Raw genomic sequence first — 27,264 nt, forward strand, 5'->3', positions numbered from 1 at the left:
TGACAGTCATTTACAGTAGTTAGTCAATTCTGTTTCAAAGAATAAAGAAAAGCTTTCTGTTGAAATTGTATCAGCTGATAGGCTTGGTAAAAAGGCGAACAATGGTAAGATTTTTTTAAACACTAATATGAAGTCATAAATGTATACCACCCATTTGAAAATACACTGGAAAATATGAAATGTACATGAACATCTGAACAGAAGAATCGATTCTGCAACTAAGGTTGACCATTTTTAATCCCAAAACTCCAGCATTTGGAATGAACCAGAGGATGAAGCCTGCTTAACTCCTTCAACAGCAGAGCTACTACCAAAACCATTATTTCTGTGAGTGTTATCAGGCATGTGCTGTTGTTGCACAGGGTGAGGAAATAGTACATAAAAATATATATATACATTATACAGCTCTAGAATGAATGAAAATGGGAATGCTGGTGAACTGTAAAAAAAACAAAGCTGTTACTGTAGGCTTCAACTAGTTCAAACCTCTAGCAACTAGCTCAGAGTTTTAATACAGCTTGGAAGTTGTTTTCATCAGTTGGCAACACTATTCAAAACAAGAGTGTTTAGGAATCTTCTGTTGGCTAAATTTAAATGAACGTAATGAAGCCTAACTCTGCAAATAGGGAACTTTGTTGTCCTTGTCTCCAGCTGAATCTCATCTCCTTCCCACGACAGGCCCCTTCCTCCATCTTACAATGTTCGGGAGGAATCCCCCAAGCCACCAATGCAGCTCTCTTTAAGGAAACAAGAGGGTGAAAAAAGATAGGCTATGTCCTTTCTGTCCCCTTTGTTCCTTCCATTTGTGGTTTTCATAATCCAAACTCTTATTATGTCTTGTGTATACAGTCAACTGAAAATTTAAGTTCATTAATCACACCAATATTTTAAATAAGCAACACAAGTCAAAGGTCTGCTTGTTTTGTCAAAGGGCCTTGTCTTCATATTAATCTCTTCTGAAAAACAACTACTCACCCAGCAAGTCTGCTCCTTCATCCACATCCCCAATCAGACCAGAGCCAGCAGAAGACAGCTCTTCAAAGAGAGACTCTGTATTACGATCAAATGCTTTGTTCTCTATGCCTTTGGTAGGAGTGCTGGACAACAAAAGTAGAATATGTAAGCCATTTTTAAAGATCTCTCCAATCTGGAGGTCTGTGTATGTCTGAATTATTTTTATCTGTTTGCACATGTGTATATTTGTACACAATACACATATTACCATTCAGACACGCAATGTGGACTACAATCTATAATGGTTTTATATCATAATAAACTAGTTACTCTATGTACTACAAGCAAGAATGGCTAAAAAATGGTGGGTAAAAAACAAAAAAGTACAAGCATCTAGAAGACATAGAAGAGTCAGGCATACAAACCAAGAAAACACTGTCTCAAACACACATACATGACAGGTACATGCATTCTCTCATCCACAGATTATGTCCTCTTCCCTGCTTCACCTTATCTCCCAATTGGTTCTGTATAAGCTTACTTTTGCTTATCTTTTCATTCCTATACATACTATGCAGCCTTTTACTCTACTCTAAACATTCAACAATCATAAATGGCACAAGAGTCTGTCACATTGCCCTTAACTTCCTGGAGGCCCTAAGTACAATGATAATGCTGACACATAAAACATTGCTTTATTATCTTGGCTGTCTAGGAGGACTTTTTGTGTTGGGGCACCAAAAGAAGATCTAAAGTAGGAAGGAGACCTTACTGCTGTGTCTCATTCTCTGAGTCATCCTGAGAAAACTGATAATAGCAGAAAGCTCCTCTGGTGGGCTTGTTCTGGCCTCAGAGCTCTGGCATTTCTCCACACTTACTCACAGCTGCAAGATCACTGTGGCTTTTGAATTTTTCCTGAGCTTTTTAATTGATTGTCTGCAAATACCTTGAACCTTTATATCCACTAAGGTCTTTATCCATATCCAGCTCTGGGGTGGATTCAATGATTGCCTGAACTTCTGATTTGTCTTCATTTTCATTAGAACCTAGGGAAAAAAGTAGCAAATACTATTTCAGGAGCAAGACTGAAAGAAGAAGAGAACTCTGTTTACAACAGGTTTGGTTTTTAGAAGTCAGACACAAGACTAAATGATAAAGTTCCTCTAGATCATATAAGACTTTAAATTCAAGAATAAAGCTTCTTACTTTCTGCTTTCAATTGCCTAAGGTTGCAGCCTTTTAAGCTATACAAATGGCTTGGGTATAATGAATCTTATCAAAATGTAAGAACTGCAATGGGACTGATTCTGAAGAACCTCCTAAAGAAGCCTCCCTCGAAAAGATGCCCTCTTACTCTCTTAAGCCTTCCAGTGTTCAAGAAAATGTGTACTTTTCAGGGGTAACTTTTCACATAACAAAAATCTTTCATAGAATTAGTTAGTCTTGAAAGAATTTTGTGATGTGTGAAGTGACCTTCAGGCTGAGAATATTAACCAAGAGTTTCCACCTATTTTGACTAAGTACAGCGCACCCGCTCTATACACAAGTGTGCTATGTGCAACCTTATGCAGAAGGTTAAGCCGCTGGAAATACAATGGCATGCATGCACATAGCACACGTGCTGCGCCGAACATGGGGACACTCCCCCATTAAAACAAATGGGGTTTGAGCATACACCTTTTTCCCCATACGCAGGGGGTCCGGAATGGGGAGGGCCCAGTGTAGTACAAAATATATATACCACAGTTTCCAATAAATTACACATGGAAATCAGTTTCATGAAAACTAACAAAATATCCATGATATGTATTCTGACTAAAGGTGTTAGTCCTTCTATCATCATCACACCTTAGCAATGATTCTAAATGTCATCAGACCCTCAAACATGAAATGTACACTGATGCTCCCTTGGAATACTACAAGAATGAATGAAGTAAAAAAGAGCAAGGCTTTTTTTTACCACGTAGATGAGTCCATCACTTATAAAAGCATTATCCCAATTGCTTCAATAGCAAAATGTAATCCTTTCTTTCTTTTCTTTTTTCTTTTTTCTTTTTTTCTTTTTTGGTCCCAAAGTTTTGTTGAATTACTTTATACCCAGATGTATTTTAATTTTTGTAGCAAGCTAGAGGGGCAATGATTATGTTACAGGACAAAGAACTGCCCAAGATCACCCAGACTGTGGCTAAATAAGGAATTCATTGTTGAATAGGGATTTAAGGAAAAATATTCCACAGCCAAACCAAGCTCACTATCTAGTGAATACTGCTAGAAAAGTCACTACACTACATTTTAAAATTACAATATATTATTAAGACCAACAGTCACATTGGTCATGTTTTCTGTTCTGGAAACAATTTCATATAGGAAATACTCCAAACTTCACCTTTATTAGAATTAACTACTTATGCACAAAATTGTGGGCAAGCTTTTGAAATTTCCACAATTCCTCATCAATCAAGCTGGTATAGTGTTTCACAGCATATGGATCTTTTGATAGGACAATCACATTTATACTTTATCCAATAAATTAGGAAGCTGTGGATTGTTTTGATTTCTCAAGTGCCCAACTACATAAGATCATATGGATGGAAGTATCATAGAGGTATCTATATGAAGTTGCTTCCCATGTATATGTAGATTGGTCTAAATCAGGGGTAGGCAACCTTTTTGAGCCGGGGGCCGGATTGCTGTCCCTCAGACAACTGGGGGGCCGAAGCCAAAAAATAAATAATTAAATATATTTTTTTAAAAAAATTAAATAAATAAATAAACCGGGACAAATGTAGGACAAAAATTTCAAATGGAGGATACTTTTTTTAAAACATGGAGGACACACAAAAAAAATTGCTGATTTTTTAAAAAAATGTTAATATAAATTCATGTTTCGGAGGCTTCTATAGACAATTGCCCCCCTTGCCCGCCACTTGCCCCCCTTGCCTGCCACTTGCCCCCCCTTGCCCGCCTCCTCCTGATAGGCCAAAGGCCCCACGCCCTCACGCGAGAGGCCAAAGGCTCCGGCGGCAATCAGCAGCAGGACCGGGCTGGGGCCAGTCCCAAGGTCTTGCCGGGCCGCATCCGGCCCGCGGGCCGCAGGTTGCCTACCCCTGGTCTAAATATTCTGTTACTAATCCTCTGGAACTCATTGTGCATGTGCAGATATACTGATTTAATGATACATTTTAAATGGGATAAATATTAATTTTTTAAAAATACTATGCCTGAAGGTAGAGGTAAATGTTGTCCCTTGACATGAATGCCTAGTCATAACTGACTATGGGGGGGCGGTGCTCATATCTGTTACTAAGCCAAAGAACCACCGTTGTCCAAGAACTGCTCCCATGGTCATGTGGTCAGCATGACTGCACCAAACGCTGTTACTTTCCCACCAAAGCGGTACATATTTATCTGCATGCTTTCAAACTGCTATGTTGGCAGAAGCTGGGACTAGTGATGGGAACTCATCCCATCATGTAGCACTTGGACCTTGAACTGCCAACCTTCCGATTGTCAGAATTGGCATCTTAACCACTAAGCCACCATGCCCACTATGTCTAAAAAGACAATCTATTACAAAAACTTACCAATAGATACACTTCTTGTTTCCTGGGCTACCTGCACTTCAATGTGCTTACTTATATCTGAGTTAATTTCAGTTTCTGAGTTATTCAGAAATCCTTCTTTGTCTTCATTCTGGAGAGATTCAGCAGGCGCAAGCACATCTGAAGCAGCAGCTAAGACTGGTGTAGTTGATTTGGAACCTGCTTGGCTAACATCAGAAATTTCATCCTAAAGAGAAGTTTGCAGTAGTTAAAGGATTTATGCAAATACATTCCCAACCCCTAGACAACTAGCCAAAATCTCATTTCTAGCCAGCATGCGTATATTACTGCTTATAAAAGCAGTGTAATTTGATTTGTTTCTGAAATAATTGCACCAACCCTATGCTGGCTATCTATCTTAGCATTTCATTGGTCATATACACAAATCACTCTTGTGACCAGTTACATTCAAGGGCCAAACAGAAAATTAACTGCTTGTTCACCAATATAAAGCCAAGCAATTATACCCATTCCAGAGAAAGTTCCCATTTTTCTTATGAGCAATGTCTTACCACAGGGGATCTCTCCTCTTACACTAAAGAGAATAAATCTTTATCCTCCCCCTCTCTCCCAGGCTCCCACATGGTCACTCCCATAGTTTCTTAGCTGGTCAGTTACCAGCACTGTTCAAAGGAGGAAAGAGGAATTCATGAGAAATCAAGTTATGCACTCCCCAAACATTCTCAGTTTCAGCAGCTTCCAAAGGGAACTAAGCAATAGTGTTGGGCTACCTGCCCACAAGAATTTCTCCACTCCTTTCCCTTCCATGAACTTTGCTTACATCAACATCACAACTAGAATGTATACAGCAGTTTAACCATATTTGTGTATGTGCCGCTTAACTTTATATACCTCCTATCTATATGCCTTGCCATGTTTTACTATACAGTTGACCCTCCAGATCCACAGATTCTTTATCCCCAGATTCAATCATCCACGGCTTGAAACATTTTTTAAAAATACAAATTCCCAAAAGCAAACATTGATTTTATCATCTTATATAAGGGCCACCATTTTTTTATATCATTGTATTTTGGTATGCATGTGAGATATTGGAACCAAACCCTAGCGGATACCAACAGCCCACTGTATATTCTGAACACAAAAGGGTTTCCAGGTTCAGAAGATGATGTCTATATTGATCTATTTTTAACCAAGCTCTTTCACAGGGAGAGTATGAATATAAACAATACAAAGCTATATAACAAGCTATGTACACCAATTTTAATGATTAAACATAACAAAACCTAAAATGACTCCATTTTTAAATCAATATTGTTTTTATTTCTGTATTAATATGTACGTAAATGGCTCATAATACAGTTTCACATCAATCATATTCAAGGCACCCTTGAGGAAGACATCAATTTGAAATGGACTGGGCTCATTCTCAGGATGGCAGCATAAGTAATCCACTGATATATTGGGTTTTACCCCACGCGCCACCCGCAAGGCAGTTGTGCACTTGAATGTCTCCTTTTCTTCTTTCTTCATGAAACTGGTGCTTTCCCATGTCTGTACCTTTTACAAAAATCTGCATACCTAACAAGCTCTCTTCACAATGAAAGCTTTAACTCCCCTCTCCCTCAGCCCCAACTCTTAAACAAAAAACAACTCACAGGAAGAATATGGAAATCTGCATGCACTACAGGCAACGTTTATTCACATGTGTTTCTTTCACACAAGGAAGTGAAATTATGTTTTATTTAACCTTTCTCACCAAGTCTAAGAGAGACTGGAGTGGTTTTTACAGAGATACTACATAAACAGGGAAGAGTTGCAGTTCTTCTGTACTAACATTTTGCAAAATGTTTGATTTATCAAAATATATGGCTTGGAATTTCACTTTTAAGGACAGAGTGTTTCTACCATCTTGGTATCTCAGTTACACAGATCATGGGGAAACTACTCTTGAACGAGAAAAAACTTCAGTCTTAGAAGCTGGAAAGCAAATGTTTATGTTAGACATGGACACACACACACACACAGATACATTAGTTCTGACTTTTTCTAAGATACAACAGCTTGTGTTTAAAAGAAACCAAAGCAACAGACATACAGATTCTGTGCCAGAGACATTCTCCCCATTCCTCTACCTCATTGAAACTGGGAGTGTTAGTAGCAAAATGTAAGTTCCACTGTAAAGCACTACTATCAGAAAATAAGAATGTAGGTGTTTAGAATCAGAAGCAGTGTTTACTAACTAAAAAGTGACACACACCCCTTTCAGAGAAGGAGGGAAAAAACAAGCCAAGCCACAGTACAGTAGAGTCTCAGTTATCCGAGATTCACTTATCCGACATTCTGGATTATCCGAGCCTCTCCCCCCCAGACACGCCCCCAAACATGGTGGCCGCAACGGGCAAGGGGGCAGGGAAAGTGAAGCCGGGAGGGAAAGGCCTCGACACAGGCCCAGGGGACTCTCCTTCCCTGCCCTCTCCTTTCCAGGCCTGTGGGGAAGAGGGACGGCTTGCCTTTCCTCACCCCAAATGGGCTCCTCAGAGCCCATTTGAGGGGAGGAAAGGCCCAGGAAGGAGAGGCCTGGGCCCAAGTCAAGGCCTCTCCCTCCCGGCTTCACTTCCCCCCCCCCAAACAGATTCTGAGGAGCCCGTTCGAAGGGAGGAAAGACCCAGGAAGGAGAGGCCTGGACCCATGCCAAGGCGTCTCCCGGCTTCACTTTCCTCTCCCCGAACAGACTCTGAGGAGCCCATTCGAGGGGAGGAAAGTCCCGGGAAGGAGATGCCTGGGCCCATGCCAAGGCGTCTCCCTCCCGGCTTCACTTCCCCCCCCCAACAGACTCTGAGGAGCCCGTTCGAAGGGAGGAAAGGCCCAGGAAGGAGAGGCCTGGACCCATGCCAAGGCGTCTCCCGGCTTCACTTTCTTCTCTCCGAACGGACTCTGAGGAGCCCATTCGAGGGGAGGAAAGGCCCAGGAAGGAGATGCCTGGGCCCATGCCAAGGCGTCTCCCTCCTGGCTTCACTCCCCCCCCCCAAACAGACTCTGAGGAGCCCATTCGAGGGGAGGAAAGGCCCGAGAAGGAGATGCCTGGGCCCATGACAAGGCGACTCCCTCCCGGCTTTACTTTCCTCCCCCCAAACGGACTCTGAGGAGCCTGTTTGAGTGAAGGAAAGTCCTGGGAAGGAGAGGCCTGGGCCCAAGCCGAGGCCTCTCCCTCTCGGCTTCACTTTTCAAGGTCGGATAATCCTCTGGATTATCCGACATTTTCAGTTATCTGACTATCGGCCTGCCCGATTATGTCAGATAACCAAGACTCTACTGTACTAACAGAAAAACCCATTTGCATTTTATCGTGTGCCTAAGTCTTTGTAGTATTTTAAAAACATTCTTTACTAAATGACAAAATAGAATACTAGAACAGATTTCTTCAAATTGAAGTCAGTGTGTATTGTTATTACAGTGCAATGTTAAAATTCAAAGCTTTAAAAGACTTGCTTATGTTTATAAATGGTGTTTCTAAAACACATCAATTTTAATTGTCATATACAAATACTGTGAATGTCAATTTTAAAGCAACTACAAGAGCCAAGAAATTGTCAAGAAAACTCTTATGTAGGTGATCACACATACATCTGAACCCAACAGAAGTCGACTTCATCGATAAAAGGCCTTGAGCTAGATAGTATGGCCAAACCTTTACATGGCCATGTCTTTATATACACAATCACATCTACAAATGAAATGGCTGTGCATGTAAAGTTTAAACCGCAAAAGGAGCATAGGCACAGCTCAACTAACTGTATCACTGCATGTTACTTCACCACCACTGACAAAATCCGTCTCCCAAGGTCACTTTTCCCTCAGCAGGACTCTCTTGAAAATTAAACTGCATCCCATCTTTACAATAAATGAAAGATATGTTGATCTAAAGATAATTACTTCTCCTATCATCACACATATGGCAGCTCTCCCTAATATGGCGTCCTGCAGATATTCTGGACTTTCAGCTCCTATGAATCCTCAATACAGACTAAGTTAGCAGGGGCTGGTAGGAGGTGCAGTCCAAAACATCGGAGGGCAACAGGTTGGCCAAGGCTATCATACAGTTTTGTTCCAAAAATACTTTGTGATGAGCAGACTTCTCCTGAGCTCTGTTTAGTTTTTTAACTCAAAATGTACCAGCAAGACCCAGATATAAAAGGCACAATGAGAATGAAAGAATACAAAGCCCAAGAATTTGTTTTCCATGTCAAAATGTAATGATACATTTTCCAGAACACAAGCCACTTCTGGTTATTACACTGTCCTAAGCTTTCTTCATTTCATTAGTATAACTGAGGAAGGAGAAAGAATCATTTTGTTGCTGAACAACTGAGAGCCAGAAACATCTACTAAAAATCACCCTGATATCTATCAGTAGTTCTCATCCTACCTTCTGCCCACCTCTCACATAAACTAGATAGGTCGCAAAGCAAGATTGGGGGAAACAGAAGATAAGTTCACTCTACCATCATTCAGAGCTCTGATGTAAACCAAGTGTCTACCAAGAAACTTGATGGAGACGATGGCCTGAATCCCATTGAATTAATAGAATCTACAGATGTGTTTACTCACCATTCAATAATTGATTCAATGAGTCTACTCTAGTTAGGAGTAACCAATAGGATTCAAGCCAGTTAAGTTCAGGATAGCATATTCCTTTGGGACAATATTAAGTTTTCTTGTATAAATACTGGTGCTTCACCTGCTTATTTGACATTTTTGTCAGTGATGAACTTGTAGCGTTAGGGAAACCTTTGTATCCACTGATTTATTTTTCTCTACAAACACCAGGCTGTTTAACCTTCATATTCTTCTAGTCAACTTGCTTCCTCTTCACGATCAACAGCTGCCACTACCCCACCCCTCTCATTACATGATGGCAAATGCATATTTCACTAATAGATGTAGTCAAAGCAGTGAGCCCTTCCTGGCTCACATAGAGATTGTTCATTTGCTGTATGCATGTATTATATTGCTGTTTGTATTTTGTGTTATCAATTCATCCAATGCCTGTGAAGAATGCCTCCTGACGTGCTCATTTTACTGCAGCTTGAAGCATAGTTACTCTTAAATAAGTTGGTATGGAAGATGAAATGACATGATCTCTTACATTTGTAGAACTCAAGAGGATGGCCAAAGTCTTGTCCCATTTCCTTTGCATATTAATTTATGTTTAGTTATTGGGTAGGTAGGTACACTGACGTTCATAGTACAGCAGCTACGTCATAGTGTGCCACACACACTTGTTTTGTTGCAAGTGGAGGAGTCCTCTTGTATGCTGTATGCATATCAATTGCAGAGACTGTCATTGTGGGTCATATCTCTAGGGCAGTGATGGCGAACTTATGGCATGCGTGCCAGAGGTGGCACTCAGAGCCCTCTCTGTGGGCACATGTGCCATCGTCCCAACACAGAGTCTGCCAGAGTTTGTTACTAGAAAGCCAGAGGGACATGGATGGCACTTTGCAATAAATAAGTGGGCTTTGGGTTGCAGTTTGGGCACTCGGCCTCGAAAAGGTTCACCATCACTGCTCTAGGGCCAAGATCAGGAGACTTTAAGTCACAGAATTTCACTCATGTTACGTGTTTTTTAATGTTTTGTCTGCACTAACCATATAGAAAAACTAGGCATACCTACAGGAATAAACACAATATCAAATAACAAAAAGCAGCATGATTTGCATTACTGGCACTTTTTTCTCCCTTTGATGGTCCTTTGTTTCTAAACTCCTGTGCGGTATCACAAACTGCTTTTACAATTCCTCTCCATTCCACAAGCCTTTTTGATATCAGAGGAGGGAAGAGGTCCCCTGTTCAAGTGCAACACACTCTAAGGCAGACTGAATGAGATAAACAGATTACTAGAGGCTGCTTTAAAACTGTGTTTCTTATCACCATGCTGCCAATATATCCCAGGCTATAGAATCACTTTTACATAGATTTCCATTATACTAACTACCTGCAGGACACAACAGTACTGCCCATTTTTATTCAGTAACATGCTTCCATGTGATGTCCCAGCAAGGCACTTATGGAAAAAGTTTTAACCATACTATTAACTACCACTGCTCCCCTCCTCCCATCACTGAGCTTCTGACATTCATTTCCCCTACAGCAACCCATCCTCATCCTCCAAACGAAAACAAAAACAAAATTTAAAAAACCCTCAGCAATGCAATTCCAACTTCAGTAAATATCTACCAACCAGTCACTCACAAAAAGAAAGAAAACTGCAGTCAATAAGTGAACCCAGAGCATTCCACAACAGCTGAATAAAAACTTGGCTTTGTTTAAGCATTTCTCAGCCTCTGTATTCCAACTGCATCCACAAAAGAATGCAGCACACAGACCACTGATCTTAGCAGACAAAAAGCTCACTACAAATGGCCGGACTGCCAACAGAAAAGGACCAAGGAAAACCTCAGAGCTTACTTTGAACAGCTTAACAAAAGAAACAGACAGGCTCAGTTTTGTAATTAGAATTCTACTGATCAGCTGCCATTGTTGCATTTCTGCTCCTGAATCTGAAATATCATATTGTCTGGGAGAATATTAGCCTGTTCATAACTGCCTCAAAATTTAAATGAGAAAATTATGAAATATATCTTTTAAAGATTTGATCCCTCTGTTGTGGGCTCCTCTTTCCCTGTCCTTGCATTCCAACTGTTTCTTCTGTTGCAAAAGGAACAACCATGATAGACAGAAAAGTATGGTATAGTATTTGATGGAAAAGATATAAAATTTCCATAAATTCATATGTTCTTGAAATGTCAATAGAAAAAGTATTTTGCCTGTAAGGGTTTTTAATTTGTTTTTGTTTTTATTTTGCAGGAGGGAAAGAACAGGCTTTGGGGAAAACTAAAGTATGAGACACCCACCTGCATATCAAACCTTAACTTATTTTACTATTTCACATATAAAATATCATATTTAGCATAGCTATGAAATTTAGAAATATAAAATCCTTAGTTTTGCACAAGCAAAACTGGAATATACCCAATACCAGCACAGGCAGGTGTACATGTAGGTTTTCTTTGTTAGAGCTCAGTTCTTACATAAACTTTCAGATTTTTGCTCCAAGTCTTCTAAACTTTCTGACTCACCTTCTCCTCTCTTTTTTATAATCCAGGAAGTCAGAGCAAGAAGATTTTATTTCCCAATGCGTAGTAGGGTGTATGTATTGAATCGTTTGACAGAAGAAGTGAAAGGACTAATTAGGGCTCACTTAAAGAGCTGTACACACAGGGTACTTGTTTCTACATGGTCTTTACCAAACTAGAATGAAAATTACCAGAAGAAGGCAAGCGGCAATTAATTCCTTCTTCCCTCAGTGTACTCTTCTCATGAAAATAGCAGCATTCACAAGGCGCAATAAAGGTATCATGGATATAACTGCTGGGAATTATGCAGCCATCTAGATGCTGTTGCACTGCAAGTGCCAGTATTGCTCACCCTTGGCTAGGGCTGCTGGGACTTACAATATACTAACATTATACATAATAATAATGATAATTAATTAATTAATAATAATTTTGATATTATTATTATACATGATTCTCACCTCTGATCTATAGAAAGTACAGGAATTATTATCTCCACTTCTTCTGCCCCTCTTACACACAACTCTTCATATTACTCAGTTGTGAGAGTAAAATTTTATCTAAAAGCATTTTACTCATTATAAAACAGAAATTATTTCACTGAATTATTTATTTTATGTCCCTCAAAGTTCTAGTTTTTTTCACAGGAAAAAGTGAAAATGTGTGTTTGGGGGGAAATAAGGAAGAAAAAAACATCTACCCCACTCCCCTTTTTACTCCCTGAGCTTTCACATGGTCGATACCATCGACCATGGTATCCTTCTGGATCGCCTGGGGGAGTTGGGTATCGGGGGCACTGCTTTGCAGTGGTTCCGTTCCTACCTCTCGGGTAGATTCCAGATGGTGGAGCTGGGGGACTGTCGCTCCGATAAGAGGGCCCTTACATCTGGAGTCCCTCAGGGAGCGATCTTGTCCCCTATACTATTTAACATTTACATGAAGCCGCTGGGAGAGATCATCCGGAGACACGGGGCGCGGTGTTATCAGTACGCTGATGACACCCAAATAGTCTTCTCTGTGTCTCCGACTGATGCGGTGACTACGGATGGCATCTCTCCGCTCAATGCCTGTCTGGAGTCGGTAATGGGCTGGATGAGGGAAAACAGACTCAGCCTGAATCCAGAGAAAACGAAAGTACTTGTGATAGGTTCTCCTGGTCTTGGGAAAAAGGTTTGTCCACCGGTCCTGAACGGGGTCACGCTCCCCGTAAAGGACTCAGTCCGCAGCTTGGGGGTGCTTCTTGACTCGTCGCTTCACCTGACTTCTCAGGTGGATGCGACAGTCAGAAGCACCTGTTATCAGCTTCGGCTGATACGCCAGCTGCGTCCCTACCTCGACCGGGGGGACCTTGAAACAGTGGTGCATGCACTGGTAACCTCTCGATTTGATTTCTGTAAGGCGCTCTACATGGGGCAACCCTTGTACCAAGCTCGGAAGCTGCAGTTGGTTCAAAATATGGCTGCTAGGCTGGTCACTGGTAGCTCCAGGACCAGCCACATAACACCGATACTGAAAGACCTGCATTGGCTTCCAATTTGCTTCCGGGCCCAATACAAGGTGTTGGTCGTTACCTATAAAGCCCTAAATGGCTTGGGCCCAGAGTACTTGGAGGACCGCGTCTCCCCATATAATCCGCCCCGCACACTCAGGTCAGGGGGTAAAAATCTTTTGAGCATCCCCAAGACAAAATATGTATCAACTGCGCAAAGGGCATTTTCTGTGGTAGCCCCGCAATCTTGGAATGCCCTCCCTGAAGAGCTCCGCTCAGCCCCCTCCCTGGAGTCGTTCAAGAAGAACCTGAAGACTCAGTTATTCCGTCAAGCTTTCTCCCACATGTCCTGACTGTTCCCCCATGTGTACTGTTGTGTAGTATTGTTGTTTTGTATTGTTTGGATTTTTAACTCTTTAGTAATTTTGATTGATTCTATGTGGATTTTAATAGTTATGCTGGTTTTAATCGGGGTGTGTTATTGGGATGATTGTTTTTTAATCTGTATTATATTATATTTGTACTGTCTGTAAACCGCCGTGATCGCAGGAACGGCGGTATAGAAATAAATTTTCAATCAATCAATCAATCAATCAATCTCCTGTTAAAGAGTACCAAACTACAGCAGTGGAAAACCAAGATATACATCTTCATTCACCCTAACATTATTCACAGGATGGTTACAGGGGCAAAGGGCATATGCTACAACTTCTTTCTCTCAGTTAGTCTCAAAGGTACTACAAAATCCCTTTGCATATTGATATTACTGGCTAACACTGCTATGTCTCTAAATTCTACTCTCATGTGTAGTCTAAATGACACTTCTAAACCACTTTCCTTCCTTTGTTCTTTCCTTCCATGTAATCCAATTTAGATTATACGAGGTGAGACAACTTGAAAGGCCTGGACCATTCCATTTAATAGAACTGTGAAGGGTTGCAGAATGTAGCTGCACAAATCTACTCTGGGCATAGAACAACTGGTGGCTTAATTTTACAGTTGGCCCTCCATATTCATGGCCTTGACACTTGCGGTTTCGGTTATTCGCGAGGTCAAGGCCACTAGGCCAGGCATTCCTCCTCCCCCTCCCTTCCAGGTTTTCCCCCTCAGGAGAAAAAGACCAGGAACCATGTTCTTCCCAGTCAGCCAGGCAGCAATCCGGCCAGGAAAGGGAGGAGAAGCCTCCTTCCCCCCAGGACCCTTTGCCTGCTCCATCGCTCCCTGGGCTGCCCAGGGGGTGATGGGGCTGGCAAAGGGAGGAGAAGCTTCCATCCCCCCCCCCAGGACTTCTTCCTAGCCAGATCACTGCCTAAGCATCCCAGGCAGCAATCTGGCTGGGAAAGGGAATTGGGGGGATGGGGGCTCCTCTTCCCTTTCTCTGCCTGATTGCCCCTGGGTAAAGAAGTGATTGGGCTGGAAAAAGGGCAGAGAGGGTGGGGGGAAAGGAGCATGAGCTCCTGCTCCTCTTCCCACACCCACCCCTCCCTTTAACTGGCTTCTGAGTGGAGGGGGGGAGTTATTCACAATTTTTCCATATTCACGGGGGCCTTGTTCCCCTAACCCCCACAAATATGGAGGGACTACTGTATATGAAAAGTTAAGAGATAAATATTTATCATTAGTTTGGAGGTATTGATTTTCTCCATTTACTTTATTTCTAGTTTTCCTTTGGAGTATTTTTAATCTGCACTTCAGCATCCAGCTATACAACACCTTAGATAAGAGTGTAAAAGGCATACCTTCACCAAAGAGTGTGACTTGCACAGAATCCACATAGCAGAACATACAGATATGGATGAATAAGCAAGGAACACCAGCTCTTAATCTGTTTCAAGGACAGCTAACCACAAGCTATAACAACTGCTCAGGATTTCAGTTTCCAACAGCCTAAACAATTTAAGGACAACCAAATGGAAGCAATTTGAAATAATTATAAATGTCTGGTAAGTGGATCAAGTACAATCTAGAAGAAAATATGATACTGTAAATGTCTCTGGAGGATATAGTGCCATGGCCCAGATATATCTGTTTGAAGAATTGATTCATAAAATGCAACAGCATTCATATTCTTTAACATAGATTAAAGGTATCATGCAGATACAGGTGTTATTGCCCACTGAACTGTTTAGTTCAAATGGAAGGGGAAAACCCTATAACACATTGCTCTTATCCTATGTATATCCATTTTCTTAAGGGTCTTTCTCATATAAAGCATAGCCCTGACCTCACTGACAATTCAAGAGAAAAATGTTGCTTGGAGTATTAATTTGTACAGGCCTTAAGAAGCACTCTACCCATCCAGATAACTAATGTTAAAAGTGTATCAGGAAAACCAGAACTGAGGTCTTGGCCCTCCAATTCTCCCCAAGTGAATAAGACCAATTATCAATACACATAAAAGGGGGGGGGGGGGAGGGGGGGGGAGAAAAAGACTCACCTTTAACTTACCTGGAATCATTTTCATTTATAAGTATAGAAACTAAAGAAAAACAGTTTAGGGGTTAGGTTTCAATCACTTACATAACAACTTGTAAGAAACCTATTACTAAAAACTCTCCACACAGGAAAAAATAAACCACTACCTCACCTTTAGGCTGGTGCGAGAGCGTGGCTGACTTATTTCACGGAACTTCCAAGTGTCTGACCCAGGAGTTTCCACTGTTCCTCTTTGAGTGTCAGGTGTAAGAATCGCATCTCCTGGAGGTAGTGGGAAGATTCCCAGTGATATAGGAGGCTCCTTCCTGTACAGAAGGAGGAAAACATTAATCTGCTTTACTTTCAAACACTGGCTGCATCCACACATAACACTAAGCCAGGGTTAGTCTGAACAAATCTTGCTGCTGAGTAAAGTAAGCATAGCTAATATTAATTTCTGGCTAGTTTCCTCAAATGATCATCAGAAGTAAAGAGTTAGTTTGGTTGTGTGAGAGTGAATGTGGAGTTTTGTCTTGTTTACTGTGGGCTTGTGGTTTGTTAGGTTTTGCTCTGTGTTGGATTTTTGTTGTTGATTTGGCAGCGGTGTGCATTATGAGCTAAATGTATTATGGTACCTGTGTTTATTGAAAAGGTTTTGAGCAGTGCTAATGGGGGATTAGGGACTAGCATGATGCAGTAGTTTGAATACTGGATTGTGACTCTGGAGGCCAGAGTTTGAATCCCCACTCGGCCATGGAAACCCACTGGGTGACCCTGGGCAAGTCACACATTCTCAGACTCAGGAAACGCTGCAATAAGTTTACCTCATGTTCATCATAAGTCAGAAACAACTCAAAGTTTATTGGGTTTTTTAGTGGAACGTGTTTTCGGGAGGCTTAGTGGGTTATTTTGACAATGCTGGTTGTTTTATGATGCCGTGCGTCTTTGTACAGTTGGTGGCTGTGGGGTAATGTCCAACCTGTGTTTGGTTCTGAACACCACCAGTTTTCCCTTGTGGGTCCATTATATGGTTTAGCATTTGGAGATAAGACTCCCAACTCTGCCTCATGTTTAGAAAGTATTTAAGTGTGGAAAGAAGAGTACTGCCTGAGAATGAGAAAGATTGAAGAGTTTGAGGATAAGAAAGCAACATTGCTACAGTTTGAGACCTGAAGTCGAAGGCTTTCATGGCCGACATCCATAGTTTTTTGTGGGTTTTTCGGGCTATGTGGCCATATTCTAGAAGAGTTTCTTCCTGACGTTTCGCCAGCATCTGTGGCTGACATTTGAGGATGTCAGCCACAGATGCTGGTGAAACATCAGGAAGAAACTCTTCTAGAACATAACCACATATCCCGAAAAACCCACAAAAAACTATAGTTTGAGCTTTGTTTGCTTTTTTCAGTTGCTCTGGCTTGGTGTGAGACTTATGCAGGCACAGAAACAAACCATGAAGAAGTCAGAATGTGTGGTTCAAGTATAAGGGCAAATCATAGTTAAAACAAGCCTAGAAGTCACCCTCAAACCATGGCTTCAAACTGGGGTTTGCTGCCCAAATGCAGTGTTTGGTACCAGGTATGGCTTCAAGTATTCAAAGAAACCATGCTTAGGCTAAACAGATCCTGACTTAGTGTTATGTATAAGCAAAGACTTTATATGAACTTTTCAATTTAGGGGACATAACAAAGGACAATATTAAGAAAAAATCAAACATTATAAAGTACATGCAAGACAAAAATTTCTTACATGTTTCTACATGTAAGCAGTACACAAAATGGATCTTAGTCACTCACTATGTGAGAAGCTATTTGGATTTATTTTATTTTATTGTGATTTAATTTGACTATCAATAGCTATGGTTAGAAGAGTTTCATTTACAATGATATTATGGAGGCGGTACACAAATTTACAAACATAATTAAATCTGGGCAAAGACTCTGAAGGTCCAGAAGGAAATAGAAGAATTTGGCATCACATTTGAAAACAGACAAAAATGTTGAAAAATATGGAATAACAGCATTCTATCCTAACTAAGGGGTTACTTGCAAGGTTACTTTCAAACAGTATTCAATGAAAATGCATAACAAACCAGAATTGCAAAGGGAGTACTTAATTGTGAGCTTCACACCTTGACTCACTGCAAGAACCAATACCAAAATTTGTTTATTATGAGAAAAATTATTTTTTAAAGTCTCTAGTTAGAAAAAAATCTAGCATTTTAAACATGTACTGGAAAAATTCAGGGCACTTTTAGGTACCCATTTCCAAGAACTACAATCACCAGAGTTAAATTAAATAGGGTTCTTTTTTCAACATTAGTTTATACAAGACTCCTTCTTTTAAAAAAAATACCACCACCATGATACAAGATTTATTTTGAGAGTACAATCTCCTTCCTTCTTCCCCATACAACTAGGCTCTCATATCCCTCTTCCAGCAGATTCTATTCATGAACAACTCCTATCATAATATAGCTTGTCCTATTCGATGTCTCTCATACATGAGGGACAAAGATCAATCCTATTTTTAAAGGTAAAAGCACTGAATATAGTTTTTTTAATGTAATTTTTCTAAGTTACTATTACTTTTTTCTTAACAATATTATGTTCGTCTTAATATTAAACATTCTAGATATAAGCATGTTAGCCCTATAGTTAATCTGTAAATTGAATCAGTTCATCTACCACATATAGCCACATCTATGGAATGGTCAATTTGTGAATGGTTTAGATCAGGGGTAGGCAACTTTTTTGAGCCGGGGACCGGGTTGCTGTCCCTCAGACAACTGGGGGGCCGAAGCCAAAAAGTAAATAATTAATTTTTAAATAAATAAATAAATAAATAAATAAATAAAACCGGGACAAATGTAGGACAAAATTTTCAAATGGAGGACACTTTTTAAAAAAAAAAATGGGGCACGCGAAAAAATTTGCTGATTTTTTAAAAAATGTTAATATAAATGCATGTTTCTGAGGCTTCTATAGACAATTGCCTGCCTCCTCCTGATAGGCCAAAGGCACCACACCCTCACGCGAGAGGCCAAAGGCTCTGGCGGCAATTGGCGGCAGGACCGGGCTGGGGCCGGTCCCAAAGCCTTGCCTGGCTGCATCCGGCCCGCGGGCCACAGGTTGCCTATCCCTGGTTTAGATGTTGCTGGATGTCAACTCCACAATCTGTCCTCGCCAGCTATGCTAGTTACAGTGGATGGGAACACCTGCACAACAATCTCTGACTGCCACAGCTTCCCTACCCCTAAGGAAAATGAAGAACTACTGTAATCAGGTTATTTCTCAGATGTCAATATTTCTACCCTATCTACCCAGCAGAGGCATTTTATTTTCAACAGACTAAAGTAAGAGGCTCTAGCCTACACCGTTTAGCCTAACTTCTAGCTATCAGTCATGGACATTACATTGTTTGCTACTTGTTTTTTGTGAAGATGTAGCTGGACCAAGACAGAATGAAGAAGAGGGCACAACAGTAGAAAGAAGGTGACTAGCAGTATGTACAGTACAGGCTGCAGTATTTTATATATAACATTACAGAATGCAATGGGTGCTGTTCATAAGACTGTATGTGGGGGAAATTTAGAGACATAACATATGAAGATTAAAAAAGAGAGAAGCATGCAAAATACATATAAAGAGATACAAGGGTTGGTTATACATGTGAAACAGTGTAAATAAATACTTTAGTTGTGAGTAAACATAGTCCATTGGTCATAATTTCAACAGCATTTAGGAAAATCATGAAGAAATATCAATGTTGATTTAAATCTCCTTGATTTAAATCAGTCTATCCTTGTCTGATAAAATTAGTGCCAGGGAGAAGCAATACCTGTTCAGTGTCCTTACTACGGTTGGCATTGGACTAGGACTAATGATAAAAAAACAACTTGGTTAATTGGCCAATCAAATTTGCATTTAAACATTAATTTATTAGAACTAGAACAAACATACAGGCTAATTACAAGAACAGTCTACATGCAGACTCCAAATTATAAAATATCACTTCTGCATGCACAACAGAGACTCATTGGACAAATATGTTGGCATAAGGGTGGAATATAACAAAAAAAAGGTGGGTTGGTAGATAGGTATGCTAGTACTGACAGCAGTTATAGCACAGAGTGTCACACACTAGTGGCAGGAGGAAAGCACTCCAAAGTATGTATTCATGCAGTGCATGGCCATATATAGCAAAGAAAAATATATTGAGTAAATAAGCATCATTTTATCAAATCCATAATGTGAAATAGCAACTGAACAATAAAGTAACTAGAATCCTGACAATATGTATAACATCTCTAATTAGAAAAACTCCAAATATTTACTTCTTATTGCATATACTGGAGGACAGGATCGTGCAAAACCAAGGAAGACTATCATCATGAATTGCCTGAACTGTATTTGGGGCCAATACGAATTAACAAATAACTAAGAGAAATGAAATGGATAGTCCAACAAAAATAATTCACGAATGTGCCAAATGTACAAGAGACATGGCAGTGTCCTTTAAATCACTTTCCCTGGCGAGACATGCTTGTCCAGTTCACTAAACTCATTTAAGAAGGGCATTGAAAATTTCCCTTTGTAGGAAAGCATTAGACGATTGGGCTGCTATTCCTGCTTCAATTTGTTTTATTGCTGGATATTTGTTTTGGTAACTATGTGCGTTTCCACAACAGCTTTGGGCTAAATGGTGGAATAACACTTTCCATAGTTGCACATGACTGACTGAAAGAAATCACCACATCAATAAAGGTCATAGCACTGTAGACTCTGAGAATAATGTGAAAGTGACCATTTTAATAGAATAATTGCATAACTAAACAGATCATTTGATAGAAGTGGCGAAAAGCATTTAAATTCTTTTCAAATAGTTTACTTAGTACTCTCACATTTACAAAGCACTGGTAGGGCACACTAGAGGTGTGGAGGGAAAAGGTTCACTTATATTTGTACTACTCCAAAAGTTTCTGGTAATTTTTCAATATACTACATTTTAGGCAAACAAGAGGTGACAGGACATTCTTATGTGAGGGAGTCCTGAGTAAGAAACTCTTGTTTATTTAGGGTACAAAATATATATTTGCAACACCTCGTTATAACAGTGTTAAATGAAGTCAAATTGCTGCCAAGGATTTCCTTGAGTAGGGGCAGATACATTTAACAAGCATTTAAAAATGGCTCAGTCATATAGAATTAAATTTACCTTAGATGGATTATACTATCCAATTCTGTTCATATTATATCTATCCAAAATTTTAACTCTGGATCAAGCTGACAGATCAGAGATCCTTTCAGATTAATTTAAAATGACATCTGTTTTTGTGATACTGCTATGTTTTGAGAGGCACAAACGAGCATTTGCCAAGGTGTAGCATCCTTGATGACCTTGGAAAAATTGTCAGGTATTAGCCTGCAAAACTTTGCCCTTCCCCATAGTTCCAATGATTGTCTTTGCCACTTTTTAGCGTTTTTATAAGTATTCTGAAGTCTTCAGACATATAAAAGACAACATGCTGAATACTCAAAATAACTAAATATACGCAAAAATTCATTTAGCTTGTGCACAGAATTTGTACTTCCTTATTGTTACTGTTACACATCTTGACTGAAACTCTGCCATTTTAACAGGATCGTTGAAGACAGCTGGGTATTTTTCAGGCAAACAACACATACACTATGTTGGTACCAAATAAAATGACAGACAATCCATCTAGGTAATCATGTCGTCAAATATACCATGAAACCGAACCACTGTGGGTGGGTAGCAGCTACAGTACAACATCTTCTTCTAGTTCCACAGTCCTGTAGAAGTCAGCACATGTATAGTCTCGCCTATATTTTTCCTTTGAAGAGCAATTACTCCCTCACCATTAACAATCACTAAAGTTAAAAACTGTCCTTGTGTGTGTGTTTTCAATGGTAACTATTTGGAGAAACCCTGAGTCTCAAGAACAAAAACCAAGGTAGCACTCTGTCTTCTTGAATACTGCATGCATATATTTGTTGTTGTTATATGCCTTCAAAGCAACTCTGATTTATGGCAACCCTATCCTAGAGTTTTCTTGGCAAGGTTTATTCAGAAAAGGTTTCCCAATGCCCTCCTCTGAGACCAAGAGAGTTTGACTCTCCTTGGCTCAGCAGGAATTCAACTCCTGGCCTCCCAGAGTTCTAGTCTAATCTTCAAATCATTACACTACTCTACAAATACTTTTTAATTTATTTTCAGTTCAAAATAGTTAACCAAAGGAGTTTTAAAACTGGTACCAGCCTGTTATAGTTCAACCAAATATTATTTGACTACCTAACCAGCTCACATGCAGTGCTAAACCACAGTCTGGCACATATCAGGAGCCAGCTTTCTACCTGCACAATTCCTCTTCTTTCACATTACAAGCATACAAACACAATAAATCTAAGTTGTCTAATGTTAGCACTGGACACCTACCATATGTGGCCTGAGACAATGTTGCCATCAGCTGTATATCCTCCTATCTGTACAGTATTGGGTTTTTCTATTATTTCAGTTACCTTTCATTTCCTGTCTTCAGATATCCACATTCAACTTAATATACCAAAATGTTTAAACCAGGGGTCGGCAACCCCCAGCCTGCGGGCCGGATGTGGCCCGCAGAGGCAGCAGGACCAGCCCCAGCCCGGTCCTGCCGTCGCCGCCTCCTCCTCCTCCTGGGCCATGCGACCGTGCAGCCCTCCTCCTCCTCCTCCTCCACCGCGCAGAGGAGGAAGAGGAGGGCCGCATGGCCTGGGGCAGAGGAGGCAAAGGGGGAAGCCCCGCACCGCCCTCCCAGCCTACCCGCGCGGGCCTGCCTCCTCCTCCTCTGCCTCCTCCACCCCGCCCCCAGGCCGCGCGGCGCATGGAGGAGGGGGAGGAGGAGAGGGAAGAGGAGGAGGAGGAGGAGGAAGAGGAAGAAGAGGAGGGGGGAGCAGAAGGAAGAGGAGGGGGAGCAGAAGGAGGAGGAGGTAGAGGAGGAAGAGGAGGAGGGGGGAGCAGAAGGAGGAGGAGGGGGAAGCAGAAGGAGCAGAAGGAGGAGGAGGAAGGGGGGGAGGAGGAGGAAGGAAGAGGTGGTGAGTGGCCAGAGGCCTCAAGGTTTTTTAAATTTTCATTTTGGGTGCTTTTAATGCTAACAAGTCTCCCTTGGTTTGACAATGATAGTGTGGTGGTGGTGGTGATGATGATGATATGAGTCAGCTTGAGAGGCATGCAGGCACTGTTTCTTAAGCCGAGAGAGTATCACCTTCCAAAGTGTGTTTTGGGTGCTTTTAATGCTAACAAGTCTCCCTTGTTTTGACAGTGATAGTGTGGTGATGATGATGATGATGATGTGAGTCAGCTTGAGAGGCATGCAGGCACTGTTTCTTAAGCCGAGAGAGTGTCACCTTCCAAAGTGTGTTTTGTTAAGGAAAATGCAACATGGGATATACAGTAGAAGAAATAAAACATGTTTGTGAAAGTCACAGTGACTAAGCAAAAGCAATTAAGAGGCCACACAGGTGAAAAAGCTAATGTAATTTAGTAGTCCTGAATGTCAAGGACAGAATTGTAGAATGTACAATTGGAAACACCTGAGATTCATTAAGTGTACAAGGTGAAATGATGAAATTCTTAAGTATGGGTGGAAGTATGAGAACCAATCAAAATGAGTGTACACGCCCACTGGGTGGAAGCTGACTAGTGGGTGGTGTTTAACAATGGCTATAATAATTGCTATGTTTGCCAATGTATTTTGTGGGTAGTTTGGGTAGTTGGAGTGTTTTGAGTAGTTTGGAGTATTGGAGATTGTAGAGATTGTGATTTGTAGGGCATATAGTATTTTGTATATAGTAGAATAAAGTAGATCTTTTATATAAGACTACTAAATTGTCTGGTGTCTTGAGTGAAGATACAAGAGCCAGCAGGATCCTGGAGAAGTTTGAAGACTTCTCAGGAAGAAGAGTGAGAAGGCTTGGAGAGTTTGTCAGGGTCTTCAGCCTATTCTCTGAAACTCTGCTGCTTCGGAAGAAAAGCACTAACCACTGACCAAAGCTGGTCAGCTCCGCTGCATAACAAGGTGGTGAGTTAGAGCCAGAGGTGAAGAGCTACAACTCCCATCATCCCTGACATGTTTTGGGTGCTTTTAATGCTAACAAGTCTCCCTTGTTTTGACAGTGATAGTGTGATGATGATGATGATGATATGAGTCAGCTTGAGAGGCATGCAGGCATTGTTTCTTAAGCTGAGAGAGTGTCACCTTCCAAAGTGTGTTTTGGGTGCTTTTAATGCTAACAAGTCTCCCTTGTTTTGACAATGATAGTGTGGTGGTGGTGGTGGTGGTGGTGGTGGTGGTGATGATGATGATATGAGTCAGCTTGAGAGGCATGCACGCACTGTTTCTGAAGCCAAGAGAGTGTGACTTTCCAAAGTGCCATTTCTGTGTGTTTTTGGTTCTTTAATGGTGATATTGATATGAGCCAGCTTCAGAGGCACGGCCAATGTAAATTGCTGTGATTTTTACAAACTCATGTGCAGTGAAGAAAAACCAAAGTCCCTTGACCAAGTACACACTTCTGAGAAGTACACTTGGTGCAAGAACTGTGAAACCACCTTGACATGTTCAATATGCATAGCCATGTGAACCCATGTTCAGTGTGAAACCCAAAGAGTTTGGTTATGCAATAAGCCTCTGAAATATGCAAGAGGCCATCTTAAGTAAAGCCATGTTCAATGCCCAAATGTGCTGTTTGGAATGGGGCAGGGGGGGTGGCCAGAAAGGGAAGTACATTTCTGCCATCTTTCTAGGAATAATGCCCAAATGTCCTCCATTTTGATCATGCCTAAGAAACATGCATTTATATTAACATTTTTTAAAAATCATCAAATTTTTTGCATGTCCTCCATTTTTCAAAAATGTGTCCTACATTTGAAAATGTTGTCCTATATTATTTAATTATTTATTTTTGCGCCGCCCCCCCCCCCTTGTCTGGGGGACACCAACCCGCCCCCCGGCTCAAAAAGGTTGCCTACCCCTGGTTTAAACACACAAAGGTACCACAGGGCTACCCATTAGTATGGAAGCACTGCTTTTTAGTGAATAATTATTTGACACAGACTGCTTCCTAATCAAGCCTTCTTTACTTCACAGTCTGTGAAATGTATGTGTTATTCTACTATTAAATTAAATCCTACCAGATTGAGTTCTTAAGATTCCTGGGATGCTACTGAACACTTCCAGCATAACGTGACGCCTGATGTCATATGGGAGGAGCCTATACTGTGTCTCCTCCTCCTGCCACTATAAATTGATGGTTTAATCTTGGGACAATAGTATGGCACATGCTTTTCTAGCTCTGTGAAAAGCATGCATGCAGCTTACTTATTTTTTATACTAAAATATTTAGAAGTGGCAAAATATGAAAATTAGCTCTTAACAAAAGTACATCATATAATCTATTCTAGTCAGAAAACAATATTGCTGAATTGTAAACAGTGTGCTCTAATGCTTACTTTTAGGGCAAACTCTGGCCTAAAGATGAATTAAAACATATACAGTAGTATGTGATGTTTTGTACAATGCTGAGTTTAATGTTTTTTAAAAAGTTTTCAGAAATCAGTTTTTTGGGATATGTTACCACCTTATATGAACACAGCTTTGTTGCCACATAGCACGTTAAGCCATTTATAAAATACAGTAATAGAAAAGGCATATGACAAGTAACATGCAGGAGATGAAGAGCATACTACTAAGCACGTGTATATAAATATGTAATTTATATTTAATTTTTATATCTAATTTATTCACTTTAGTATATTAAAATGTGTTTGCATTTGAAAAATCAATTTACAAGAAAAAACACACAATTGGAATATTTGCTTTTGATAGACCACCCACCAGCAGATTTTGCAGAATTCTCTGGAGTAAAATACAGACTGAACAAATGAAAGGCCTAAACTATCACAGAAGCAAGGTTGCCCAGTATCAGTTAAACACCTGACAATATAGTGAATATAAATTTTGTCTGTAAAATTTTTACTCAGCCTCTTTTTTTAATTACTGTATCATAAACGACAAAGAAGTGTCAATAGATTTCTCAAGAATACAACTGCTGTTGTAGTATCAGAGAATGCACAATTGAAATTTCATTTTATATTTTAAAATGGGCATTTCTGTGATTTTGGACAGCTAACAAATGCCGTATTTGGACATGAGATAAGCATCATCTGCCTGTACCTTCCCTCCTCCCCCCATCTTTTCCAAGCCGAGAAATAACAGGGAAGCTAAGAACAAAGAACAGAAAACCAGCAGAGGTTCCATGGACTGAGTACCTGAGAATCCTTGGTAGGTTCTGCGTCAGAGCTGGCACGCCAGTGGATATAGAAAAGTGCACAAGCAGCAAAACAGAAAGAGACACTAGTATAGCTGAATTAATGACCACCGCCCCGCCAACGAAGCCAAACACAAATAGCAGCATGCATCCAGGACTCATGGCGCTGTGCTGGCATGGTGAAGTGCAATAACCAAGGCTACACGGGGGACAAGGGAGTATTTCTGTAGTGAGCGTCTGTCATTCAGAGGCTGCCACAAAAACAATGTCATCGGCAGCAGCTTTCCACTCTCTTCCGCAGCAGCTCCAAAGCAAAATGACATCACCTCACTCTCCTCCCCCACCTAGCAGGGGAGAAAAAACCACCAGAAATGCTTCTTGCTTCTCTCCTTGCCGGCATCGATGCTGCAGACTAAAGATACAAGCAAGCTTGTTTGCAGCTTTCTCCTCCCTGCTACTTCAAACCTTTGTAGCTTGGCTCCAGTTCATTGGATGGAAAGCTGTGGCATTTACATAATATAGTCAGAAAGCTATAGCTAAAGATGCCATCTTGTGAACATGTGTCCAAAAGTAGATGTACTCATGCAAACATTATTCAATTATTTCAAATCCTTTAAAGGCTGGTGCTTTTCTTACAGCTTGTGTTATATTTTGAGAACAAAGGGGGAAAGATGCCCTACCAGAACTGGATGAACACACCCTTCAGTCTAAATAAGGTAACAGATAGTTGAATGCAAGCCTTGGATTGTGCCAACAGTAAAATCATTCCCTTCTCTAATTTCCATATAGTCCTTAGCTCTCCAGAAATATATAAAAACTGTTCCAATTTATTCAAAGATAAAGTCCTGCAGAAGAAATAAATAGGTAGTTCATTTTCAGACAAAGATTAGTAGAACTTACCTAATCCTACTGTGCATGACAGGCTCTAGCTGATCGGCCCCTGTCAGCTGATGAAGTTTGGCTCTTTCCAGGTGCTCCATGTAATTATGAATCATCTGTTATTGAGACAGGGGAAATAAAACTTAGCATTACTTTTTAAAAAACATGCCTATTTAATAAACATATGCTTTCCACCTCCCTGGAAGAAACTTCATCTCAAAGTACTGAATGTATTCCATTTTATGGCATACTTATTACCTTAATTCAATTTATGAAACGTGGTGGTGGTTGTGGTGGTGGTGTACGCCTTCAAATCATTTTTTACTTATGGCAACCCTACAGTGAACCTATCATAGGATTTTCTTGATAAGTTTCTTCAGAGGGGGTTTGCCATTGCCAATGCCATTGTCTGAGACTGAGAGTGTGTGACTTGCCCAAGATCACCCAGTGGGTTTTATGCTTAAAAGGGAATTGAACCCTGATCTCTAGAGTCACAG

General features: G+C 40.6%; 1 protein-coding gene across 11 annotated transcripts in view; it reads right to left on the minus strand.

Annotated features, from left to right (window-relative positions):
* The window catches only part of SPAG9 (sperm associated antigen 9), a 128,585-nt gene that overhangs the window by 71,673 nt on the left and 29,648 nt on the right, over positions 1 to 27,264 (minus strand). For 6 of the 11 annotated variants that reach the window (XR_016282287.1, XM_089537457.1, XM_089537507.1 and 3 more), the window contains exons 4-9: positions 26,789 to 26,883; positions 19,398 to 19,436; positions 15,733 to 15,886; positions 4,539 to 4,743; positions 1,901 to 2,000; positions 976 to 1,097 (exon numbers count right to left, since the gene is read on the minus strand). Coding sequence is in view for 10 of the 11 variants with exons in the window: in XM_089537457.1 (XP_089393583.1) it covers positions 976 to 1,097; positions 1,901 to 2,000; positions 4,539 to 4,743; positions 15,733 to 15,886; positions 19,398 to 19,436; positions 26,789 to 26,883 (715 nt within the window). In the remaining variant the exon portion in view is untranslated. Of the gene's footprint in view, positions 1 to 975; positions 1,098 to 1,900; positions 2,001 to 4,538; positions 4,744 to 15,732; positions 15,887 to 19,397; positions 19,437 to 25,889; positions 26,290 to 26,788; positions 26,884 to 27,264 lie in introns of those variants that run through there. The other 5 variants (XM_089537487.1, XM_089537468.1, XM_089537538.1 and 2 more) reach the window with 3 other exon arrangements.

The sequence above is a fragment of the Sceloporus occidentalis genome, unplaced genomic scaffold, assembly GCF_023333645.1.
Source record: "Sceloporus occidentalis isolate IW3139 unplaced genomic scaffold, rSceOcc1.0.p SCAF_1, whole genome shotgun sequence".
Classification (NCBI taxonomy): domain Eukaryota; kingdom Metazoa; phylum Chordata; class Lepidosauria; order Squamata; family Phrynosomatidae; genus Sceloporus; species Sceloporus occidentalis.